Source organism: Phyllostomus hastatus, unplaced genomic scaffold (assembly GCF_019186645.2).
Source record: "Phyllostomus hastatus isolate PE091 unplaced genomic scaffold, TTU_PhHast_1.1 phas_scaffold_60, whole genome shotgun sequence".
Lineage (NCBI taxonomy): Eukaryota > Metazoa > Chordata > Mammalia > Chiroptera > Phyllostomidae > Phyllostomus > Phyllostomus hastatus.
The window spans coordinates 10807336-10827552 of NW_025334038.1; the positions used below are offsets into that span (position 1 = coordinate 10807336).

The 20217-nt window shown below is 46.2% G+C and overlaps 1 protein-coding gene across 5 annotated transcripts in view; it reads left to right on the forward strand.

Annotated features, from left to right (window-relative positions):
* Positions 1-20217, forward strand: part of MGAT5 (alpha-1,6-mannosylglycoprotein 6-beta-N-acetylglucosaminyltransferase) — a 341618-nt gene that overhangs the window by 278536 nt on the left and 42865 nt on the right. For all 5 annotated transcript variants that reach the window (XM_045825932.1, XM_045825930.1, XM_045825931.1 and 2 more), the window contains one exon: positions 9022-9171. In XM_045825932.1, coding sequence (XP_045681888.1) covers positions 9022-9171 — 150 coding nt within the window. The remainder of the gene's footprint in view (positions 1-9021; positions 9172-20217) is intronic.

A 20217-nucleotide genomic window follows, 5' to 3' on the forward strand; every position in this document is an offset into this window, starting at 1 on the left:
AAGTCATCATTTATACCAGGTGCAGTCCCATCAAGAAGAAGCGTGAGCTCAGTCCAGCAAAAAGAAGTATATCTCCTTATTTTTATTGCCTGTGGGCTTGTGGGACACAAGAAAGTGATGTTCCCCCACAGTATTCCCACTCCAGTTACTGAGCACCATCCTGGACAGAGAAAGATTTGGGGAGGAGGGGTCAGAGGTGGACAGGCTTTGAGAATGGTGACTTCTCAGGGTCTTCTAAAGCCCCAGGAGGCCTCAGTGGGACATGACAGGACCCCCTCGCCCCCCAACACGCACACCTCAACCTTGGGAGGTTATTTGAAGTTGTTTCTTCTTTGCTGCTGAAATGAACCAAGATTTTCAGTTTAGAACTTTATTTCTGATCTTGAAATAGAGGACATTTTCATCCTTTTTGAATTGTGTGCAGCCCTCAGGAACAGGCAGATGGGGGGGGCTGTCTTCTTGTCTCTCTCCTTCCCTCCTTCCCTTCCTGTTACCTCACCACTCCTAAGAGAATCTTTGGCTGGGTAGCTATCTTAAAAGGAAATTGAATCAACCATGAATATAATTTTTAAGGTTTGCACTCTTTTATTTTGATGCAAATATACCCTTAGGTTAAGTCATGGACCTTAACCTCATTTGCTGGGAGCAGGTTTTGTTGGTGAATCACTCGACTCCTGGAGCGAACTGGGAAGCTGGACAGGACCTTGGCGGGAGTCTGAGGGGGCTGGCCCAAGCCTGTGGCCCATCATCTCCATGGCCCTGCCAATGGTTTGTGGTTCATGGGGCCTCTTTGTTTCCTTCTCCGGCCACTGTGTGTTTACGGAGCACCTGCTCTGTGCCAGACCTCTGCAGGCCCTGAACCTACCTTGAGAAGTTCAGCCCCACAGGGTGGCCACACAGTGACAGCGCAGCCCAAGAGCCCAAGCAGGAAGACACTGTTAAAAGATAAACTGAGGCATATTAATTGAGTTTATTTGAGCAAAAATTGATTCCAGTCAAAACCAGAAGTGGTTAGGAGCACTCCTCTGACAGGAGCCCAGGAAAGGCTTACAGAAAGAGGAGAGGCAAAGAAAGTGTTAGCAGCATTGGGGTTCTTGGCATCCCCAAGATAGAAACCCTAGGGAAATTTCCAGGCAGATTTTATTAAGCTTGTGCTCTAGCACAAGGGAGGTAGCACAGAAGAAAGGAAGCCCTCCTCACTGGCTCCAGGGCTGACTCAGCTTGGCCACTCTTATAAGCTGGGCACAAAAATGGGCTTGTACCAAAAGGCAGTCTTCTTGAAAAAGGCAGGCTTGCAGAATTTTTCATTTCAGGGTCAGGGGACTTCCTTCTCCAGCTGCGTTGCCCCGTTGGTCCCCAGTGTTCTGTGGGGGCAGGGCAGCTCACTACTGCCACCCCAGGGAGGTGGCGGAACAGTCACACTTTGATCAACTGCACTCGTCCACCAGTAGCTTTAACACCTACAAGGAAGTAGGCAGTTAGAGGGGAGATAAAATTAGCTACTTGTGTTTTTAAGTAGGAAGGGGAGGGGAGATGATATTCTTGCAGTCAGTTTATCTGGCTTCCCTTCTGGCCACCTGGTCTTAACTGGCTTCCTGGCCTCTTGATGTTTTTTTCAACCTGTCTCCTAAAGAGATTATTTGATTGACCGCAGCTTAAAGCCTAGTTGGCCATTTGTGACTGGTTGTCCTTAGCATTCTGATTTTGTAACCTTGGGGCATTTACAGGCTTAGATTTTTATTTGCTTATGTAGGAAGACATGGCATTAGAGCCACCTCAGTAATGGCCTCCTTGTTTAATTTAATACTACTAATAGCACAGAGGAGGTTAGCAGCTAACTTCACCTGAGCAAGCCAGGGAATGCCACCTTGCAAAGGAAGTAGGAAGGGAGGGCCTGCCCAACAAAAACAGTGGCAGGCTAGCTCTATGTGACAGTGCAGGAGAGGTTTGGGAGTGGGGAATAAGTGTAGGGGGAGGGGGAATACATTTGACCCTTGAACAATACAGGTTTCAACTGTGTGGGTCTACTTATACATGGACTTTTTTTTTAAGATTTTGTTTATTTATTTTTAGAGAGGGGAAGGGAAAGAGAAAGAGGGGGAGAGAAACATCAATGTGTGGTTGCCTCTCATGCGCCCCCTACTAGGAACCTGGCCTGCAGTCCAGGCACACGCCCTGCCTGGGAATCAAACCTGCAACCCTTTGATTCACAGTCTGGCACTCAATCCACTGAGCCACACCAGCCAGGGCTACATGGACTTTTTTTCAAAAAATACCTGTACTATTTTTGATCCACAGTTGGGAGTGGTGGATGCAGAAGGCTGACCGTATGCATTTTTTTTGTGTGTGCCATTTTATAGGGGACTCTAGTATCCTAGGATTTTGGTATCTGCATGGATTCTGGAGCCAATCCCCCACAGATACCAAGGAGCAGCTAAGTTTCTGGGGAGTCAAAAGTTATATGCAGATTTTTACTGCACAGGAGGTAGGAACTCCTCACTCCTGCATTGTTCAGGGGTGGCCTCTAGTAGGGAGTCAAACTGGAGAGCTTCTAGAAGCCTGGGTTGTGAAGGGCCTTGTGTGCATAGCTAAGCAGGTGGTCTTTTAATGCCATGAGGAGCCTTTGAAGACATCATATGAGGGAACTGTATCTTCAGTCTTGGAAACTAGTGGCACCGAGGAGGGTAGATTGAAGGGGTGAGAACCTAGAAAGAATACCTTAGAGCAGGGCCTGAGGCAAAGATTCAAGTAGTACTAGTTACTGGGGCAGGAGGCACAAACCCAGGGCAGCAAGGCTGAAGGAAAAGGAAGTGGGATTAAGAGAAGTGCAGATAACTTGACGGAGCGTGTGACCATGCCGGCTTCTGCTCAGGGGAGCCACACTCATGCAGCATCGTGGGCACTGGGCTCTGTGGACTCCCTGGAAGGTTTGCAAGGAGGACTTCTTCCATAGCATACCTAGTCTGCAGAAGAGAGAAAACAAGGCAGTTTTGTTTGCCCTGCTCCCTTGTGTTTCCTGCTTCTCATTGTCCCTGGTTCACCTCACAGTGATCTGGGAGAGTGTTCAGAAATGGAGACCCCACTCCCCCATCCCATAGAGTAGCTTCTTCCCATTCTGAAAGTGGAGGGCAGCCTGGCTTGTGTGAACACCAGCTGAGAACCAGGAAGAAGAGCAGGTGGTTGGGGGAATCTGAGAAGGTTCATACATTGTGTTAACATTCAGACAAGGAGCCCAGCTCAGAGATTAGGACGGGCATTCAAGCAGGAGGGGATGGGTGCCAGAGTGAAGGAAGGAGGCTGGGTGTAGAGCAAGATTTAAAAAATCTTCATTCACTCGAGTCAGTAAGTCAGACCCCAACCTTTCAAGCAGTTCCATCACAGCAGCTGATAGTAAAGAGCTTCCGTGGCTACTTTGGGACAAAGTGTACACTCCAACGTTGTGTTTCTTAAAACGTGATTCATCCTTATGTATTTGTAAAATGATGGAGTGGACTAATTTCTGTATTTGGGTGGAGAAAAGGTAGAAGCTGCTATTTTAAAAATGATTTATAATTTACGATGATCAAAATAAAGAATTGATCACAAGTGTCAGGACCCTTAGTGCTTAAACGACAGAAGTCCAGATGCACTAGTGGACTAGTGGGGGTCAGAGTGGGGGTTGGCTCACTCTCTGAATCCATGGAAAGGTAGGGACATGCCAGGATTGAGCTGTAACTGGGAATGTGGACCAAGACCATACCAGAACTTGAGCTTTCTCACGTTTGACCTTGTCTGAGCAAAGATTTCCATTTTCTCTGACTGGAGCCTGCCCTCAATGCAGCAGGACCTACGCTTGCTTTAGCAGCCTGGTTTGGAGCTCACTGCTTTGCCTCTGCGGAGGGATGGACTCTTCCATAACGCATTCAGCTTTCTCTGGAGAGAAGGCCCACTGACTAGCTCAGTATTCACCAGGTACTCTCCATGGGCCAACCAACTCAGGGCAGAGCTGCAGCATTATTATTATTTTAAAGGGCAGGTCACAAGATGCCATGTGGAGGAGGGGTGTGGGGTCCAGAATGTGTATGTCTGCAGCGGAGAACAGGATGGTTGCTAGGGAGAAGAGTACATAATATCCACTGCAACCAAAAGCTCGGAATACTGCCACTTGCCAAAAAAGCATTCCTGCACCCCTAATCACCAGCAAGAGCAAAAAGCTCCTGGTTCTCCAGTTCCACATTTTACCTCTCCTCCTGCTGTGGAATCACACCCTTGCTGTTTTAGATGGAATTGTCTTGTCTGAAGCTCTCTGTTCAAGCTCTGACAACCTTACTGCCATTTCTGCAAATGGACCTGCGTCCAGCTGCATCATGGCAGCTGAAGACACGCTGGAAACACTGCTCCTCTGCTCCAGCACGCACTCTCCTTTCCCTCCACATCTAGGTGGATTTCAATTTTCATCGGTTTGATTGGTTGTGTTTAATGGGAATTTAAATTGAACTTGAGACTGAAGGCATGATGGGGCTGCGAGTTGCTCGCCTGGGACCTTTTGGAGGCTTTACTAATCACCCCCGATGGGTAGGGGCGTGTGGTGCTGTGATACTAGGCACCAGGCCCCTCTTGACTGCGTCTCAACAAACTCATAGTTGATAATTCTTAGGGAGTATATAGTTTTCATTGACCTTGGTCTCTTAAGTCACAGAGGGAAAGCTTTCTGGGACTGATCCTGCTCCAGTTCTTGGATCAACAGAACACCTGCTTCTTCCCTAAGACAGGGTGAGGGGCGTGCTTACTGGCACTCTGGGCCTTCCCATGGGAAAGGCAAGCCGGGTCATGCTGAACAGGAAACCTTAGCACCCCACTTCTTAAACACAAAAGATGGCAATGCACATTACAGAGAGAAGGGAAAGGGGTTCTGTGAACCTCTTTATGGCAAGAACTGAGCCCTCAGTGTGGTGTCAGTGGCACAAGCTTGGAAGTCATACTGGCTGCTTTCTGTTTTTTTTCTTGATTGCATATATTTTTAAGTTTTCTATATTATTGTGAAATATATTAACTATAGCACATATACCTGCCACCCAGATTTATAGATGTTCTTATTTTGCAGTATTGTTCTTTTTTTTAATATTTTTATATTTTCTATTTCATTGATTTTCACTCTTATATTGCTTTCTTGTGTTTACTTTAGTTTAATTTTCTCTTTTAGGTTCTTTTTTTTAAGATTTTATTTATTTTTAGAGAGGGAAGGGTGGGGGGAGAGAGAGAGAGAGAGAGAGAGAGAGAGAGAGAGAGAGAGAGAGAGAGAGAGAGAGAGAGAAACATCAATGTGCGGTTGCTGGGGGTTATGGCCTGCAACCCAGACATGTACCCTGGCTGGGAATTGAACCTGGGACAATTTGGTTCCCAGCCCGCACTCAATCCACTGAGCTACACCAGCCAGGGGCAGTATTGTTCTTTAACAGAGAAATGATATGTCACAAATATCACTAAAGCTCCATCCACCTCACTAAACCTCCCTCCCTCCTTCCCTCAGTGATTACTGTCCCCAAGCTGGTGCCTGTCATCTCTGTGTATAGTTCTGTACTTGGCTGTGTAACTGTCCATGTCTGAGAATGTTGTCCTTACACATTCTATTGAGTAGTGTTGCTTCACATAGTTAAAAAAAATGGTGTTGCCATACAAATTCTTTTGTAGTCTCAACACTACTGCTCACTTGCAGAAACCATGAATGAGCCACACCTTTTTGCGTCACCTTTTTGAACCACAGAGAGATGTGTTAAGATGCTGGTTTTATTAATCTCGACACAATCCAGGTGAGTGAGGATCAAGACCTAAAGAGAAGGAGACAAATGTGATGCTATGGAGGCAGAATCAGCAGTGGTTCCTGACTAATTTGATGTGTGGAATGACAGGTGTGATTCCTGGGCTGGCACCCGACTGAGAGATGAATGACTGTCACTGAGATTGGGAGCGTGGTGGGGTGGTGAGGCCGCCCTGGGGTAGGAAGGTGTGATGAGCCCCTCTTTGACCTGTGGGGTTGGAAGCACCTGCCACACACTCAGGTAGAGAGGCCCAAGAGGTAGTTGGATCTTTGGACCTGAAGTTCAAGCAGCGATTCTGAGCTGGAGATTCCTCTTCAGGTTCCTTTAGCATCCAGTGAGTGTGAACATTGGGAAGGGGGCAGCTCAGTGTGAATGGCTCCCATGTCACCTTCACCTGAACCCATAACATGGTTCACTCTTGCCAGATTCCTACAGAACTCTGACAAGTGGTAACATGACACCTGGCTGGGATCACCTAGTGGCCATGGCAATTTCAAAGGTTAGAGTTCTGTTAGAAACCTTTTTTTCTTCTAATAACCTGTTGTGGTTTTCTTTTCATGAAATTACATGAGTCCTCTCTGCAGGTAATTTCTGCTTTCATATTTTACCATGCCTTAATGTTAATAAGTTCATAGATTTTATTAGCACCTGCATTACTTCTTTATATCTGCCTGAACTTAGCCTCTGGTTGTACTCCAAGGAGGCCTGGGATTGCTGGTGATACCTGTGTGTCCCAGATAGCAGTCCCTTCCCAGGCATTTGGTCTCAGAATCCCAACCTGGAGTCTGTCCTCAGTTGAGTGTTCTTCCCCAGGACAGGAGCCAGGTGGACCACTCGTGTTCTCCTTTGTCACTCATTGCAGACCTGGTGTAGGGGTCTTTGATGCATCTTCATTAGTTAGCAGCTGGTTTTCACAGGGAAAAGTCTCCTTTTGCTAAAAAAGGAAAGATGCACCCGCCCCTATTCCACTCCCCAGCAAAAGCCCAGTAGAATGTCCTGCCAGGCCTCCTTTTGGATGATAGGAATCCTCTCAGAGCAACTCAAGTGAAGGTGTGAGGTGGGGAAGAATTTGAGCAGCTACTGCTCTGGTGAAGATCCAGAAAGACCTGGGCGCTTTAGGGTACGGAGCAGCTGTGGATGGGACGGGACCCAGAGGCAGCTCTGGGCTCTGGGCTCTTCTGTCTCTGCTTCCTTTCCCTTCTTTTCTCTTCCTCCTCTTCTTTTTCCTCTTCCTCTTCCTCCTCTCTCCCGTCCCCTCTCCACCGTCCTTCTCAGTCACTCCTCCTCCTTCCCCACCCTCTCTCTATCATACTTGCAGGGTGATATCTAGGTCTCAGTCACTGTCCGGTCCCTCTTATTACCAACTCTCTGTCTTCCCCTTTCCTCCTTTCTCTCAGCTCTTACCTCATTCTTTTCCCACCTCCACCCCCCAAAACTGGCAGCTGGCTTCCTCAGAACTTGTATCTGCTCTATGATTGCCCAGATTCCAACACTGAATGACCTTTTTGCTCGAAAGCCCAGGGCCATCTGGCAGTAATCTCCCTATGTACAGGATTCCATGCTCCCGAGAGAGGGTCTGGTTGGCTCAGTTCATCTGCCTGAGCCTGGACACGCTGTCCCAGGCTTTGGGCCAGCCCAGGAATGGGTGCCCCTCGGGGCAGATACAGCCTGGGCCAGCCAGCAGTGGCAGGGGATGTGGGTGGGGATGGAGTCCCTGCAAGGGGTTTGTGGGGGTAGGAGTTACCAGGTAACAACTAGCAAAGAACAATGTCATAGAGCCCCTCAAATTAACTTGCCCCAGGGGTGATCCTAAATTTGGCTCAAGCTCTGAATTGGAAGTCATGGTTTATAAACGGTTTGTAGTTACTTCTGCACTAATTCAAGAGTATACATCTCTGATGGAATGAATTTAACATTTTCCAGCCACACTAAACATGGCATGAAATTAAACTTTCAGTCAAAGTGTTCATTTTATTCACACACCAGGGTGCAGGGATGGACTGGTGGATTCTGAACAAAGTCCCCCTGGAAAACGTGGCCCGTACTGCTTTTCAGGTCAGGAAGGCTTTCGAAACATGTACCCCCAAAGCTGATAGTCCTTTGTAATATTCTCCCGGGGCAGTGAACGGCAGGGGGCTGACCCTGAGCCCCGCTCACGATGCCATGAGGGGCTGCCTCACACAGTCAGGACCAGGGCCCAGCCCCCGGGGCAGGCGGACAAGTGCCGGCCGCTGAGCTCCGGGGCTGCTGGAGCCGCACCCCCGTGGACCTTGTGGTGTTTAGTCACAAAGGGCTCTGACTGCGTTTGCCTGGAGTGTCTCAGGCTCAGACGGGAAACCTTGCCCCACTTCTGTACAACTGGAAAACATTACAGAACCTGAATCTTTCAAATTAAAAAGGGGAATAAAAGCAGCCCACAAAATGCATCTTATGCATCTCGGCCACGTGGGCACATGAAGGGGAAGGGAAAGGGAGCTTGCCTCTGCTTCACGGGTATATTTCATTTAAAAAATGTGCCTCAAAATTTAGTGCAGAAAAGAGGTTTTGTTTTGCTGCTAATAAAAGTAAAACTACTCTCAAATGTTTTGGGGTTCATCAGAGTTTACATTTAATTTTTTTTCCACCTTTGTCTACCTAGCTAGTCTTATCTCTCCGGCTGCCGAGTCAATCACTGTGTACTGTGGGAAACTCTCTTTTCATCATGCAAATTAGGTGGAATCCTGTTCTGACAACATGAGTTAATCATCACTAGAAATATTGGCAAGAGCTGGGGATGTTTGCATTCCTCAGGGACAGCATAGCATCTCCGGATAAAGATTCAAGTCCAACTGACTGCCTTCCCAGGGCTTGCCTTCCCCGACCATGCTCGCCTGAAGGCAGACCAGCCTAAAGCAGAGTGTTGGGTCCTTGGTAGTTTACAAAGTGAGGACCATACTCCAAAACAGTTCGCCTTGACTTAGCATTGGTATTCAGTAATATGTTGCTATCTAATATGCTTCTTCTTGCAAAACTGTTCAGTGGCCATGTGACCGTTTTTACCCTCAAAATCCCTCAAAATCTGAAAGGATTCAGATTCCTTTTGAAAGAAATGTTAAGAGTTGAATTTCCAAATTACTGCCATCTCCATATTAGGAACTACTGTTTCTGTGGCCTCCCCCTATGTGACGAGTGGTTATGAGACTGAAAAAAAAATGAGAAACACCGTCTTGTGTCCCCTCTGTAGAATAAGAAGCTCTACTTGGATATCATTCACACATACATGGAAGTGCACGCTACCGTTTACGGCTCTAGCACGAAGAACATTCCCAGTTACGTGAAAAACCATGGTATCCTCAGTGGGCGGGACCTGCAGTTTCTTCTCCGAGAAACCAAGGTAAGTTCTCAGTAGTTTTATAAAAATTTATCAGTGATACTGTTTTCAGGTTTATTCCACTGGCATTGAAAGTGGGATCAGACTCTCTCACGCTTTCCTCTCAATGTGTTGCAATAGCTCTTTAGGTCATTGCTGGGCAGTGCTTTTCGAGACCGGCTGGAGCTGACAAGTTAGCGCATCGTGGAATGAGGTTGCTACAGTTTAAAACATACTTACTGAGGTTTCACTCTGGGCCAGGCATCAAGCAAGGGGCTGGGGATAAGGTGGCAAATAGGAAAGGTGAGGCCCTGTCTCAAGGGCCCAACTTCCTGACGGAGCAGTGGCTCTCCCAGCGAGCCTAGGGTGCTTAAGTCCAAGGAGCCAGTTGCCCAACTAGCTTTTCCTCACATCTCCTCATTTGGACTGCTCACTGAAGAAGTCCAGATGAGGGAAAAGCTCCTTCGGGCTCGAGGAGCAGGGAGAGCAACAGGAGAGACGTGTGAGATGAAAAACAGATGGGGTGTGGGTACACCTAGCATTTGGGACAGACAGACAGGACTGAGAGTCAGGTGATGGGGGTGGAGGGAGCCCGAAACCAACCCAGCAGCTCTGATGAGTGTTGGGAAAGAGTGGAGGATTAAATGTGATAAGGGACTGAGGGTCTGATGGTCACAGACAGGAACAGCGCTCAGACCACGTGGTGCAGGGAGCTGGGGGAGCATTGATGGAGGACGGCCCAGGGGTGTGATGAATGTGCTGTTTGGACACTGTGGGGAGGTCTGCCCAGTGTCCACAATTCTGTCATGGAAGTGCCAAATGAATGGATCAGAGTTTGGTTTTGAAGGGTTGGTAATGTACTAGGTAAGCTTTCTCATGTTTATTGTTAAGCTGTCATTTATGAATATTATAGATACTGACTGAGCAGCTTCTGTGTGCCAGGCATTGTGCAAGGGATTCAGGGTCACAAAAACAAGCACGGCCTTGCCGCAGGGCTTAGTAAAGGATAAAGAAGCTCATTATCAAGAGTGAATTTTTCAGCTCTGGCCCCCGACCGAATGTGTTTTCACTTCTGAAGTGAGGGAGAGAGGCTGAGTGGATGAACTTCTGTGTCATAATAGGGATTTATACTCGCGGCGTGATATTTTGATTTCAGAAAGTGCACTCGCGCATGCTGTCCTGTGTAGTTCTCACAACAGCCTTCAGAGGTAGGCAGGGCAGGTGCTCTCGTTATCTTTCCTGTGAGCGTGAGGAAACAGGCCGGGGAATTTGGCTTGCCCTCAGTCACTGTGGTCATCTCGAGGGTGTCCGTAACTCATGACTTTTTTTATTGCAAAATAAATCTCTGCTGGCCCTTGACTTACTGACTTCATAAATAAACACTCACATTTAAGAACATTTCATGGATATGCTCCAGACAGAAGAATATGCGTCTTTTTTCTGCCTCAGTTTCTCCACAGGCAAATAAAGACATTTGACCATTTCTACCTCCCAGCCATTTGTGCGATGCCATGGATAAAACAGTTTGATAAGTTATTTATCTCCTTAGCCAAAGAGGTGGGTGCTTTCATTAGGATTTCTTTCCTCCCAAGGTCATCATCTGTAGCCTGGTGACTGTGGCAGGCAGGCCTGAAGTGTGTCCCCAGCTTTGCTGTCTGCTTCTCGTTCACCTTCTGTCCTAGATGATATTATGGAACCAGTAGCATGTGTGAGCCCTTTCTGGCAATGCTGTCTTGACATTTGCCTCATTTTACTTTTCCCCACATAGATGGTAGAGAAAGCTTAAGCTCCTTTAAAATAACCTTTGGCAACGCTGGTTTTCAGCAGCATGTCGTTACCGTCTCGCACACTTCTATTAACCCGGCCTCGTTAATGTCTTACTCAGCCTTGCAAGTTTTAAAAGAACTCTTACTTACCTACCATCCATTTGCCCTGTCACAGAATGGGAAGCAGGCCGAGGCCGAGGCTCCCTGGATCTAGGGGGGGGAAAGGGAAGAGGCCTGGAAAGCCCAGGCCACCGTGTCAGAGATTGCCTGACAACCAAGGTCTGCAGCTTGAATTTTGAGTGTGAAAGGCATATACTTATCCTTGAAAAACTGGTGCCTTCAGAGGATGTCACTGGTCTCATTTTGTATTGCCTAGTCATCTGTCTAGAATATATTGAAGTACTTCACGTAGAATTATGGCTAAAACAGTGGCAAATATGATGAAAATGAGGCAGCGTATTACCGAGACACCCCCTGCACCTTCCACCCAGAGCACAGCAGCAGGCACTAAAACGAATGAATCTTGGGCTTTGAAATAATGACACTAAAGACCAGTCAAGCTTTGCATATATAACCCTTTCTGCCTCTAACTCCTTTCTCTGTGTCTCTGAGCAATTTAAAAGCAATTTATTCCAATCCACATTGAAAGCGGAGAGCTGAAGATGCAGAGAAGCAAATGTCTGCGGAGTGAACGGTTTTCAGGCTTGTTACTGGAGAGGAAAGCAATTCTGGCGTTCCTCGAGGTTTAGAGACATAGAAATGATTGATGTTTAATCAGCTTTTGACTCATTATTTTTCTTTATGAGCCATCTTTGAATCTCTGCACCAAGCCCAGCAAACCCTCTGCTCAGCAGAATTCTGTCCTGGCCTGTCGTTCGGGGCTCAGGTGTCATTAGCAGACTACAGCTGCAGGAAGCCTATGAAGACAGAAGGAATTCAGTGTGGCACTAAAACCGGGCTGAGAGAGCTGGAAGTCATGGAATGTAAAAGACTCTTCTAATAGGCATATAAATTTGGATGAATTAATTATTTATCAGAGGGCCATAGACAAGTCATCAAGCCCAACTGTACTCCAGGGGTACAGTTTAAGCCAGCACATAAGCACTGGCTTGGGTGGCTTGTTTTTGCTTTGGTTTAAGTCCCCATCTCTTTTTTTTTAAGATTTTATTTATTTATTTTTAGAGAGAGGGGAAAGGAGGGAGAAAGAGAGGGAGAGAAACACCAGTGTGTGTTTGCCTCTCACGTGGCCCCTACTGGGGACCTGGCCCGCACCCCAGGGATATGCCCTGACTGGGAATCGAACTGGCGACTCTGATTTGCAACCCGTGCTCAATCCACTGATCTATACCAGCCAGGGCAAGTCCCCATCTCTTTTAATGTGACTTCTTCCTTCTCCTTCTTAATTTTAACCTCTTCATGCCCACTTCCCCTGGTTTTACCAGGGCGGCTCCTTATAGAAGGGAGCATTTAGCATCTTCCCCTGGGATGGAGGAGCATTTAGAGTGAGCCGGAACAGGTACCTCTCTTTCTGCAGCAAATGGCAAGGACAAATTCTGTTGCTGCACCCCTTCTCTACCCAGGCCTCTGTTCATTCCCCCTCCATCCTGGGATCATGACACCCCTGTTTCCTTACCATGTCAGCTCATAGCTCATTTGTGGGGCTCACTTAAAAGCTTGGGAAGGGTTGGAAGGTGTGCAGTATATATGTACTGCTCCGTCCTTCCCTCATGTCTGACCCTCCCCCCTGCCCCCAATCAACCAGGACTCTTCCCACGAGCTTGGAGGTTGCACAGCTTTTCTCAGAAACCCAGGGCTGAGACAGCCACCACCAGGGGACCCGACTCACACAGTGCCTGGCTTGTAGAAGGCCTTCAGATAATTAAGAATGAAGGAAGGTGTCAAGATGAAATCTGTTCACCATCTGGGATCTTGAGGCCATATCCTCTAGGAGAGATTTCTTACTTTTCTCATGAATCATGCACCTGGGTCTCCAAGATCTCCCCAGCAAGTGACCTTTCCTTCTGATACTCCTGGCCTGCCTCTCCTGGGAGAGAGCCCAAGAGCTCAGCTACTAAGACAGCAGCCCGTGTTCCATTTCTGTTTCAGATACTGAAATACTCACCCTCAGGCAGTCTAGCAGTTTTCATCCTAGTGACCAGTACCTAAAGTTATTCTTTTTCCAACTATATGGAAAAAACTTTCCATATAGTTTTGTATGTATATGGAAAGTTTTTTCCATATACATACACAGTCTGTCCTGAAGGTATCCAGCCATTAATATGAAAAATAGAGGCATTTATTGAAGAAGATACAAGAAACTGTACACAGGACGATGATGCCTCAGTTCCCATCACAGTAGTCTCGTTGGGACCTCACACAGGTCTCCCACTTGCCATCAGCTGCCCTGTCATATTTCCCTGAATCTCATCGACATTCTGAAATCTCTTCCCTTTCAAAGGTGATTTTAGTTTTGGGAAAAGCCAGAAGTCACAGGGTGCCAAATCTGGGCTATAGGGTGTCTGAGTGACCTGAATGATTTGGTTTTTTGCCAAAAAACTCTGCACAAGACATGACGCATGAGCAGCCACGTTGTCATGATGAAGCCACCAATCACCAGATGCCCATAGTTGCAGCCTTCTAAATCATCTGAATAGTTTCCACAGAGAAATGTTTAGGCATAACACAAAATTTGGTGCAGGTCCGTTGCTCTACTCACTCATTTTGAATACACCACCACACAGTACACATGCTTATTCAACAGCGTCTATGGCCCCCACTGACTAACACCGTGAAGTCGTCACTGTTCATGCATGCACATTCCAGCCCTCTCCTCTTGGCTGCCAGGTTACATAAATGTTGTGCAAACCATCCTTGTTATATTAACAATCATTGGACTTTTTCCTGACAGACCTCATATATTCTCCCCATCTCCCCCTCCCACATACATATGTAGAATGAAGAGTGTGTGGACATATGGTTCAGTAACCTCTCTGACTTCAAGAACAAAAGCATATTCCTACATCCAAATACGCTCAGAATGGTACATCATCTCCGCACAGAGACACTTGATTGCTGGAAAAATCTAACCTATTAGTATTTATTATTTTCCTTTTTTCTTTTAAAGTATTTTTATTGATTATGCTATTACAGTTTTCCCAATTTTCCCCCTTTTCTCCCTTCTACCCTGCCCCCCAACCCTCCAGCATTCCTCCACTTAGTTCATGCCTATGGGTTATACATATGAGTTCTTTGAGTCCTCTGTTTCCTATACCATTTTTTATCTCTCCCCATCTATTTTATGCCTACTAATTATGCTCCTTCTTCCCTGTACCTTTCTCCCCTATTCCTCCCTTCCCCCTCCCCACTGAAATCCCTCCATGTGATCTCCATTTCTGATTCTGTTCCTGTTCTAGTTGTTTGCTTAATTTTTGTTTTCGTTGTTTTTCTTTTCTTTTAGGTTCATTTGTTAATAGTTGTGAGTTTGTTGTCATTTTATTGTTCATATTTTTTATCTTTTTGTTAGATAAGTCCCTTTAACATTTCATATAATAAGGGCTTGGTGATGATGAACTCCTTTAACTTGACCTTATCTGGGAAGCACTTTATCTGCCCTTCCATTCTAAATGATAGCTTTGCTGGAGAGAGTAATCTTGGATGTAGGTCCTTACCTTTCATTACTTTGAATACTTCTTTCCAGCCCCTTCTTGCCTGTAAGGTTTCTTTTGAGAAATCAGCTGATAGTCTTATGGGAACTCCTTTGTAGGCTTCTGTCTCCTTTTCTCTTGCTGCTTTTAGGATTTTCTCTTTGTCTTTAATCTTGGGTAACTTAATGATGATGTGCCTTGGTGTATCTCTCTTTGGGTCCAACTTCTTTGGGACTCCCTGAGCTTCCTAGGCTTCCTAGAAGTCTATTTTCTTCACCGGATTGGGGAAGTTTTCCTTCCTTTTTCTTCAAATTAGTTTTCAATTTCTTGCTACTGTTCTTCTCCTTCTGACACCCCTATAATTCAGATATTGGAATGTTTCAGGTTGTCCCAGAGAATCCTCAGCCTCTTTCATTTTTTGGGGATTCTTGTTTCTTCATTCTGATCCAGTTGGATGTTTATTTCTTCCTTTTGTTCCAATTCATTGCTTTGAATCCTGGTTTCCTTCTTGTCACTGTTGGTTCCCTGAATATTTTGCTTTATTTCATTTTGGGAATCTTTCATTTGTTCTTTCATTTTGTGACCATGCTCAATCAGTTCTGTGAGCATTTTGATTACCAGGGCTTTAAATTCTCCATTAGATAGGTTGGCAATCGCATCGCTTAGTTCTGAGGTTTTGCTCTGTTCTTTCATTTGGGCCATATTTCTTTGTCTCGGTGCACTGGTCTGGTTGTTCTGGTTGATTTTTTTTTCTTTAATTCCTTGGTTGTCGGAGTTCCATACAGTGTGATTTTCTGGAGTTTTTGGTTGTTTGTTGATTTTAGATTGGTCGTTATCCTCCTTTTGGTTGTATGAGGAAGCGAAGGGTTTCTCCCTATACCTCCATCTTGGGTGGAACTCTCCTATCTTCTTCTCATTTATCTGACAAATGTGCATTAAGTACTGAATGTAGTCCAGGCCTTATTTTAGGCACTCTCAATACAAAGATAATTGAGTGCCCACAGTGAGTACACAGGTGTTGGGGAGGAGACAAACAGATAAACAGGTAACTATAACAATCTCAAAAGCACACAGGTAGAATTAGAAATGACAGAAAGTCATGACCTCAGCATAAAACCTTTGCATGGCGCCGTGAGCAGGGTCAGCTAGTCCATTGTAAACTGCTGCACTGCGACCAGAGTCAGGGACGTAATAGGAGAGGGTTGTCAGCCACTTTCAGCACACTCATTTTATCAAGGTGCGCATGACCACAGGGTTTTAATACAATAATAGCCATTTTGCCGACCCTTACGGTGAGCCCTTTCCATGAATTATCTCTTTGTATCAGAATTCCTCTGATCATGGTACCATTGGAATCCATCTTAATGTGGTAGTGACAAGGCTTGTTGGGTGCTAACTGTTGGGGGCTGAGGGGTCAGCCTGGTGTGGAATTTGGGTGAGAGATGGGGTGGTTAGGGAATGTTCCCCCAAGGAGATGACACCTGAGCTGCTTTTTAATGGCATACACTTCCTGCTGGCATGGCTAGAGATAGACGGTCAGCATCCACAGTTTCACATTTATCCAGATATCCTCTTACTCCCCCACCTCCATCTCCAGTGCAAATTCTAAATCCATTTGATCCTGTACTGGACCTTCCGAAGGATGGGAGTGCAGGAAGTTTTAGATTCAGTGGTGATGTTTGTGTTTTGTTTTGTTGTGTTTGGTTCCTGAAAGGCCACTTTGGTAACTAGGCACACTTTGGGAGTCTCTCCAGTAAGCTGGTCTCAGGAAATAGTCTTTGGTTTAGCAGACTAGTTTGGGTGCTAAAACACGCCTTACAAGGATGGTTGTCTTTGTCTCCTTGGCCCTTCTGGCTCTTTACGAGAGAGAATTTTCAGGCAGCGTAGGTCGGGGGCTTATGGAAGCCCATGAGAGGGTGTAGCCAAACCCATGTGGGAGAGAATGGTTCTGTTGTCTCCCCGCAGCATTGGGTGCAAAAGGGAAGACAGATGGTCAAAGAGGGGGCTTTCGGGTACATGAAAGGATCACCTATCAGGAAAAGGAATTTTCTCAATATCTAGCCATTGTGCGGATTCTTTTTAAAGATATAAAAGGGACACCAGAAATATAATGACTCCTGATCATTACATAAGGAATAAACAAGGCTTAGCGACCCATGTGGCTCATGGGACTGGCATTTCCATGAGGCAGTCACTGTAAACCGTGTCCTCTCTCTCTTTCGATGAATGTCCCTCCCCCATTTTTAATCCAGGTAGTTTATGAAACAGCGAGAACTCATAAATGCACATGCAGGTGCTGAACATTTTCTAAAAACCCACAGCGGCACCCCTACACACCTTAACTCCAGATGACCAATACAAGGTCATGTATCCAGAGTTGCATGAAGTTGAGTCTGGATTTGAACTTGAACTGCTCTCGAGTAAGCATTTACTATGTGCCAGGCTTTAGAATATACCCTTTCCATGAAATATCTCATTTAATCCTCACAGCAGCCCCATGAAACACAGCACTATTTTCCCCATTTTACACATGAAAAGATAGGTTTAGAGAGTTTGTGTCACCTTGACCAAGGTCCCATAGAGAGCTTGTGTCTCTGTGACTAAGGTCACAGAGAATAGGTGATAAATGAGCCTTCAGAAACTAGGATATGATGGAGTTGAGATGTGAGCCCTGGTCGCCCTGGTTCCAAAGCCTGTGATGGTAACCACCACATTGGCCCGATCGCTCTGTGCCAGCAGTCAGTGTAATGGATAAGCTGAGGTGCTTCATTACTCAAACTCCCTCCTGAGCCACCCCACCAGGTTGGCAACTTAAAACTAGAAAAGTGTATGTTGATTGCGTATTCCTTATTTTGGATCATCTTTCATGTTCAAAAGTGACTGGAAACTGACCAAACCCATGGAGTCTTCGTAAGAACTACCTTTGTCCATGTTTAAAGGATTCTTTGTTAACCACTCCACTTGGGAGTTTAAAACAATTCCATTTCTCTCTCCACACAGAGTAAACATCTGAGTGGTCTCACTGAAACTCTTTTGTTGATATATAGGAATATCCCAATCTTGTGCCATGAATAAAACATATGGTGCTTCATCTGTTCTCTCTTGCTTCGTATTAGTTCAGAAATTTAATTTTAGAGCATGTAATCCCTCTGTTTAGAAATGCTCATTGATGGAGCCAGAGCTGCAGCCATGGCACTGTTCTGTCATCTGGAATATCGTCATTAGATTCTGGGCTACTGACGGCCAGATGAAGCATAAATAAAAGATGCCACATTTCCTCCTGAGACTTAAGCCTCTGCACTTGAATGCATTCTTGGAGTGTGTCTCTTGCCCCCATGCTAAGGAAGTCGGGAAGTGGGCAGAACGACAGATAAAGTGGGAGGTTCAGGGGGAGAAGTGATTTGGTGTGGTTAAGGTGCAAGTGTGTGGCAAAGCCAGAAGCACTCAGAGGTTTATGGAATGCCCCTTGATGGTGATGAAACTCTCTCTGCCCTCCCTTGTCATTCAAAACTCAAGTGTGCTGTTTGATTGACCTCACAGGTCCATTGTAATGTCAAAGGAAATGAATGCAAATTTTTTTTGCTTATTGACAGAACAAAAAATTGTTATTTTGTGTTTCCAAGCAATGCATTTCTAATTTGTGTGATGAGAACACTCATTGCCAAGAAATTGTGTGATATTTGCTTAAGCTTCATTCTAAAATTGTGAAGCTTTGGAGAGTTAGCCCAAAGTGTTTATTTTATGTGTACTGAGATATTCCAGTGCCAGGAGGGCAGAAGAGATGGTGCAAATTGTTCTTCAGATATAATTAAACCTAGGTCACATTCAAGTCCATTAAGCAAGAGCCTCAAATCCTTTTAATTAATGGGTTCAGATTGGTTGGTCTGAAGGAGCTAATTAATTTTTTTCCAGGATTTTCTGTTTAAATAGACAAGCATTGTGTTTCCTGCATTTCCTCCAAAGTTCTTTGCAATTTGGAGTTGATGAAGGTATCAGCTCCTTATGGCAGGCCCTGATTCTCAGAGGCCAGGAAACACTGAGCTCCGGGCTCAGATCAAACGTGTCTGCATGAAAACTTCATCCGCATCTTCCAGCATCTTTCTTCTCAAAGGGATCTGGAAGCCCTGTACCTTCCTGTGCCCAACCTCAGCCTGACAGAGGTCATCTTTCTCCTGTACAGCTGGTACATCCTCCCCAAAATCGGATGGGAAGACAGATCATAGAAATCAAAGCCTCAAGGATGGGAGCCCTGGATCTTCATATTTAACAAAGCTGGGATGTCTTGGGACTAGTACTTCCCCATTTCTTTCCATTTCTTCTGTTGCTATTGGCCTAGCCCCACTGAGGCACATGCTCAGGCCACACCCTATACACAAAAATTCTCTCTGATAGTCTCACTCCTGTTAGCTACAGAATAAGAGTAGGATCCAGAAACAGGGCTTCCAAACAGCATGAAGATGCACCTTGGATCTTACAGCTATCAGGCTCTTGCTTCCGTGTATCCCTCCACCCCCGTGTGTTCAGTGGTTCTGCCGTAGAGAAATGACCCAGCCAGCAGTAGGAGCTCTGCTGGCCTCTCAAAGCCTGTTTCCTCTTTAAATACCCCCGCCTCATGCCCTCATGGATGTTTCTGACAGTGTAGCCAGTGGTCTAAAGATTTGTGGGAAATGAAAGTTTATTCCTCCAAACAAGAAAACGGTTAAGTACCCTGTCCTGTGCAAAAGAATATACAGTTATAGGATAAAGGATCTCTCCTGAAAACCAGAGATCTTAGTTTCTTGCCATGGAAAAATTCCCTCAGGGGCTACATAACTGTCCAATGTGTCCAATATGGGTTATGCTCAATGTTTGGCCCTGGAATTGTGTGCCCAACACATACATTCTGTGTCTTCCACTGTTGCCCAGAGAAGCCAGCAGCCTGGACTCAGGGCTCCCTAAGCAGAAACACTCTAAATAATCATTCAATTAAAGCAGCTGCAAAGGCAGGATTGCTGTGGGGTGGGGAGGGCTGGGGGAAGGAGGATCTAGCTGGCAGCCTCATTCAGTTCTGCTGTGTCCTCCCTTCCCTCCCGGGGCCTGGCCAGTCAGGTGTTCCTCAGTGTGGTGGCAGAAGAAAACAATGCCCTGGAGCCCAGTTATCCTTTGTCACTTGATGTGCCTCTGGAGACGGGAGTGATTTCAGGACTGGCTCTCGATGGGGGTAGGGAGAGCTCACAGCTCACCAAGCCCAGGCTTGGGCCCTGCCCATCGATAACCTGCAGCCCTCCAGCAGTGTGAAATGTCCTGCCGTGAGGAATCGCAGTGAGGCGTTTCCATGAGCTATTTCATTTCTGGACCCAGGAATCAGTGCCACTGAACTGCAGCAACTCCCCTTTGTCACAGTTGCTCCCGGCTGCGGTGGCCGGCAGGACTCTGATGGTGTGTTTTTGCTGCCATCTATTGTCTGCTGTGGGGAAGGCACACGGTTTGCCTGCTGGAGGAGGAAGCAGCCCTGCCCGCCTAGCAGCCTGGCACCCTTGCCGCCACACATTGAGGGGAAAATAAAAACCAAGATGTTGGTGTCTCCAAGTGAAAACCCCATTATGAAAACCTGTGTTTACTGACCGACCATCATTGTAAAGCAGCTCCATTTGAACTGTAATCAAACTACCAAGTGACCT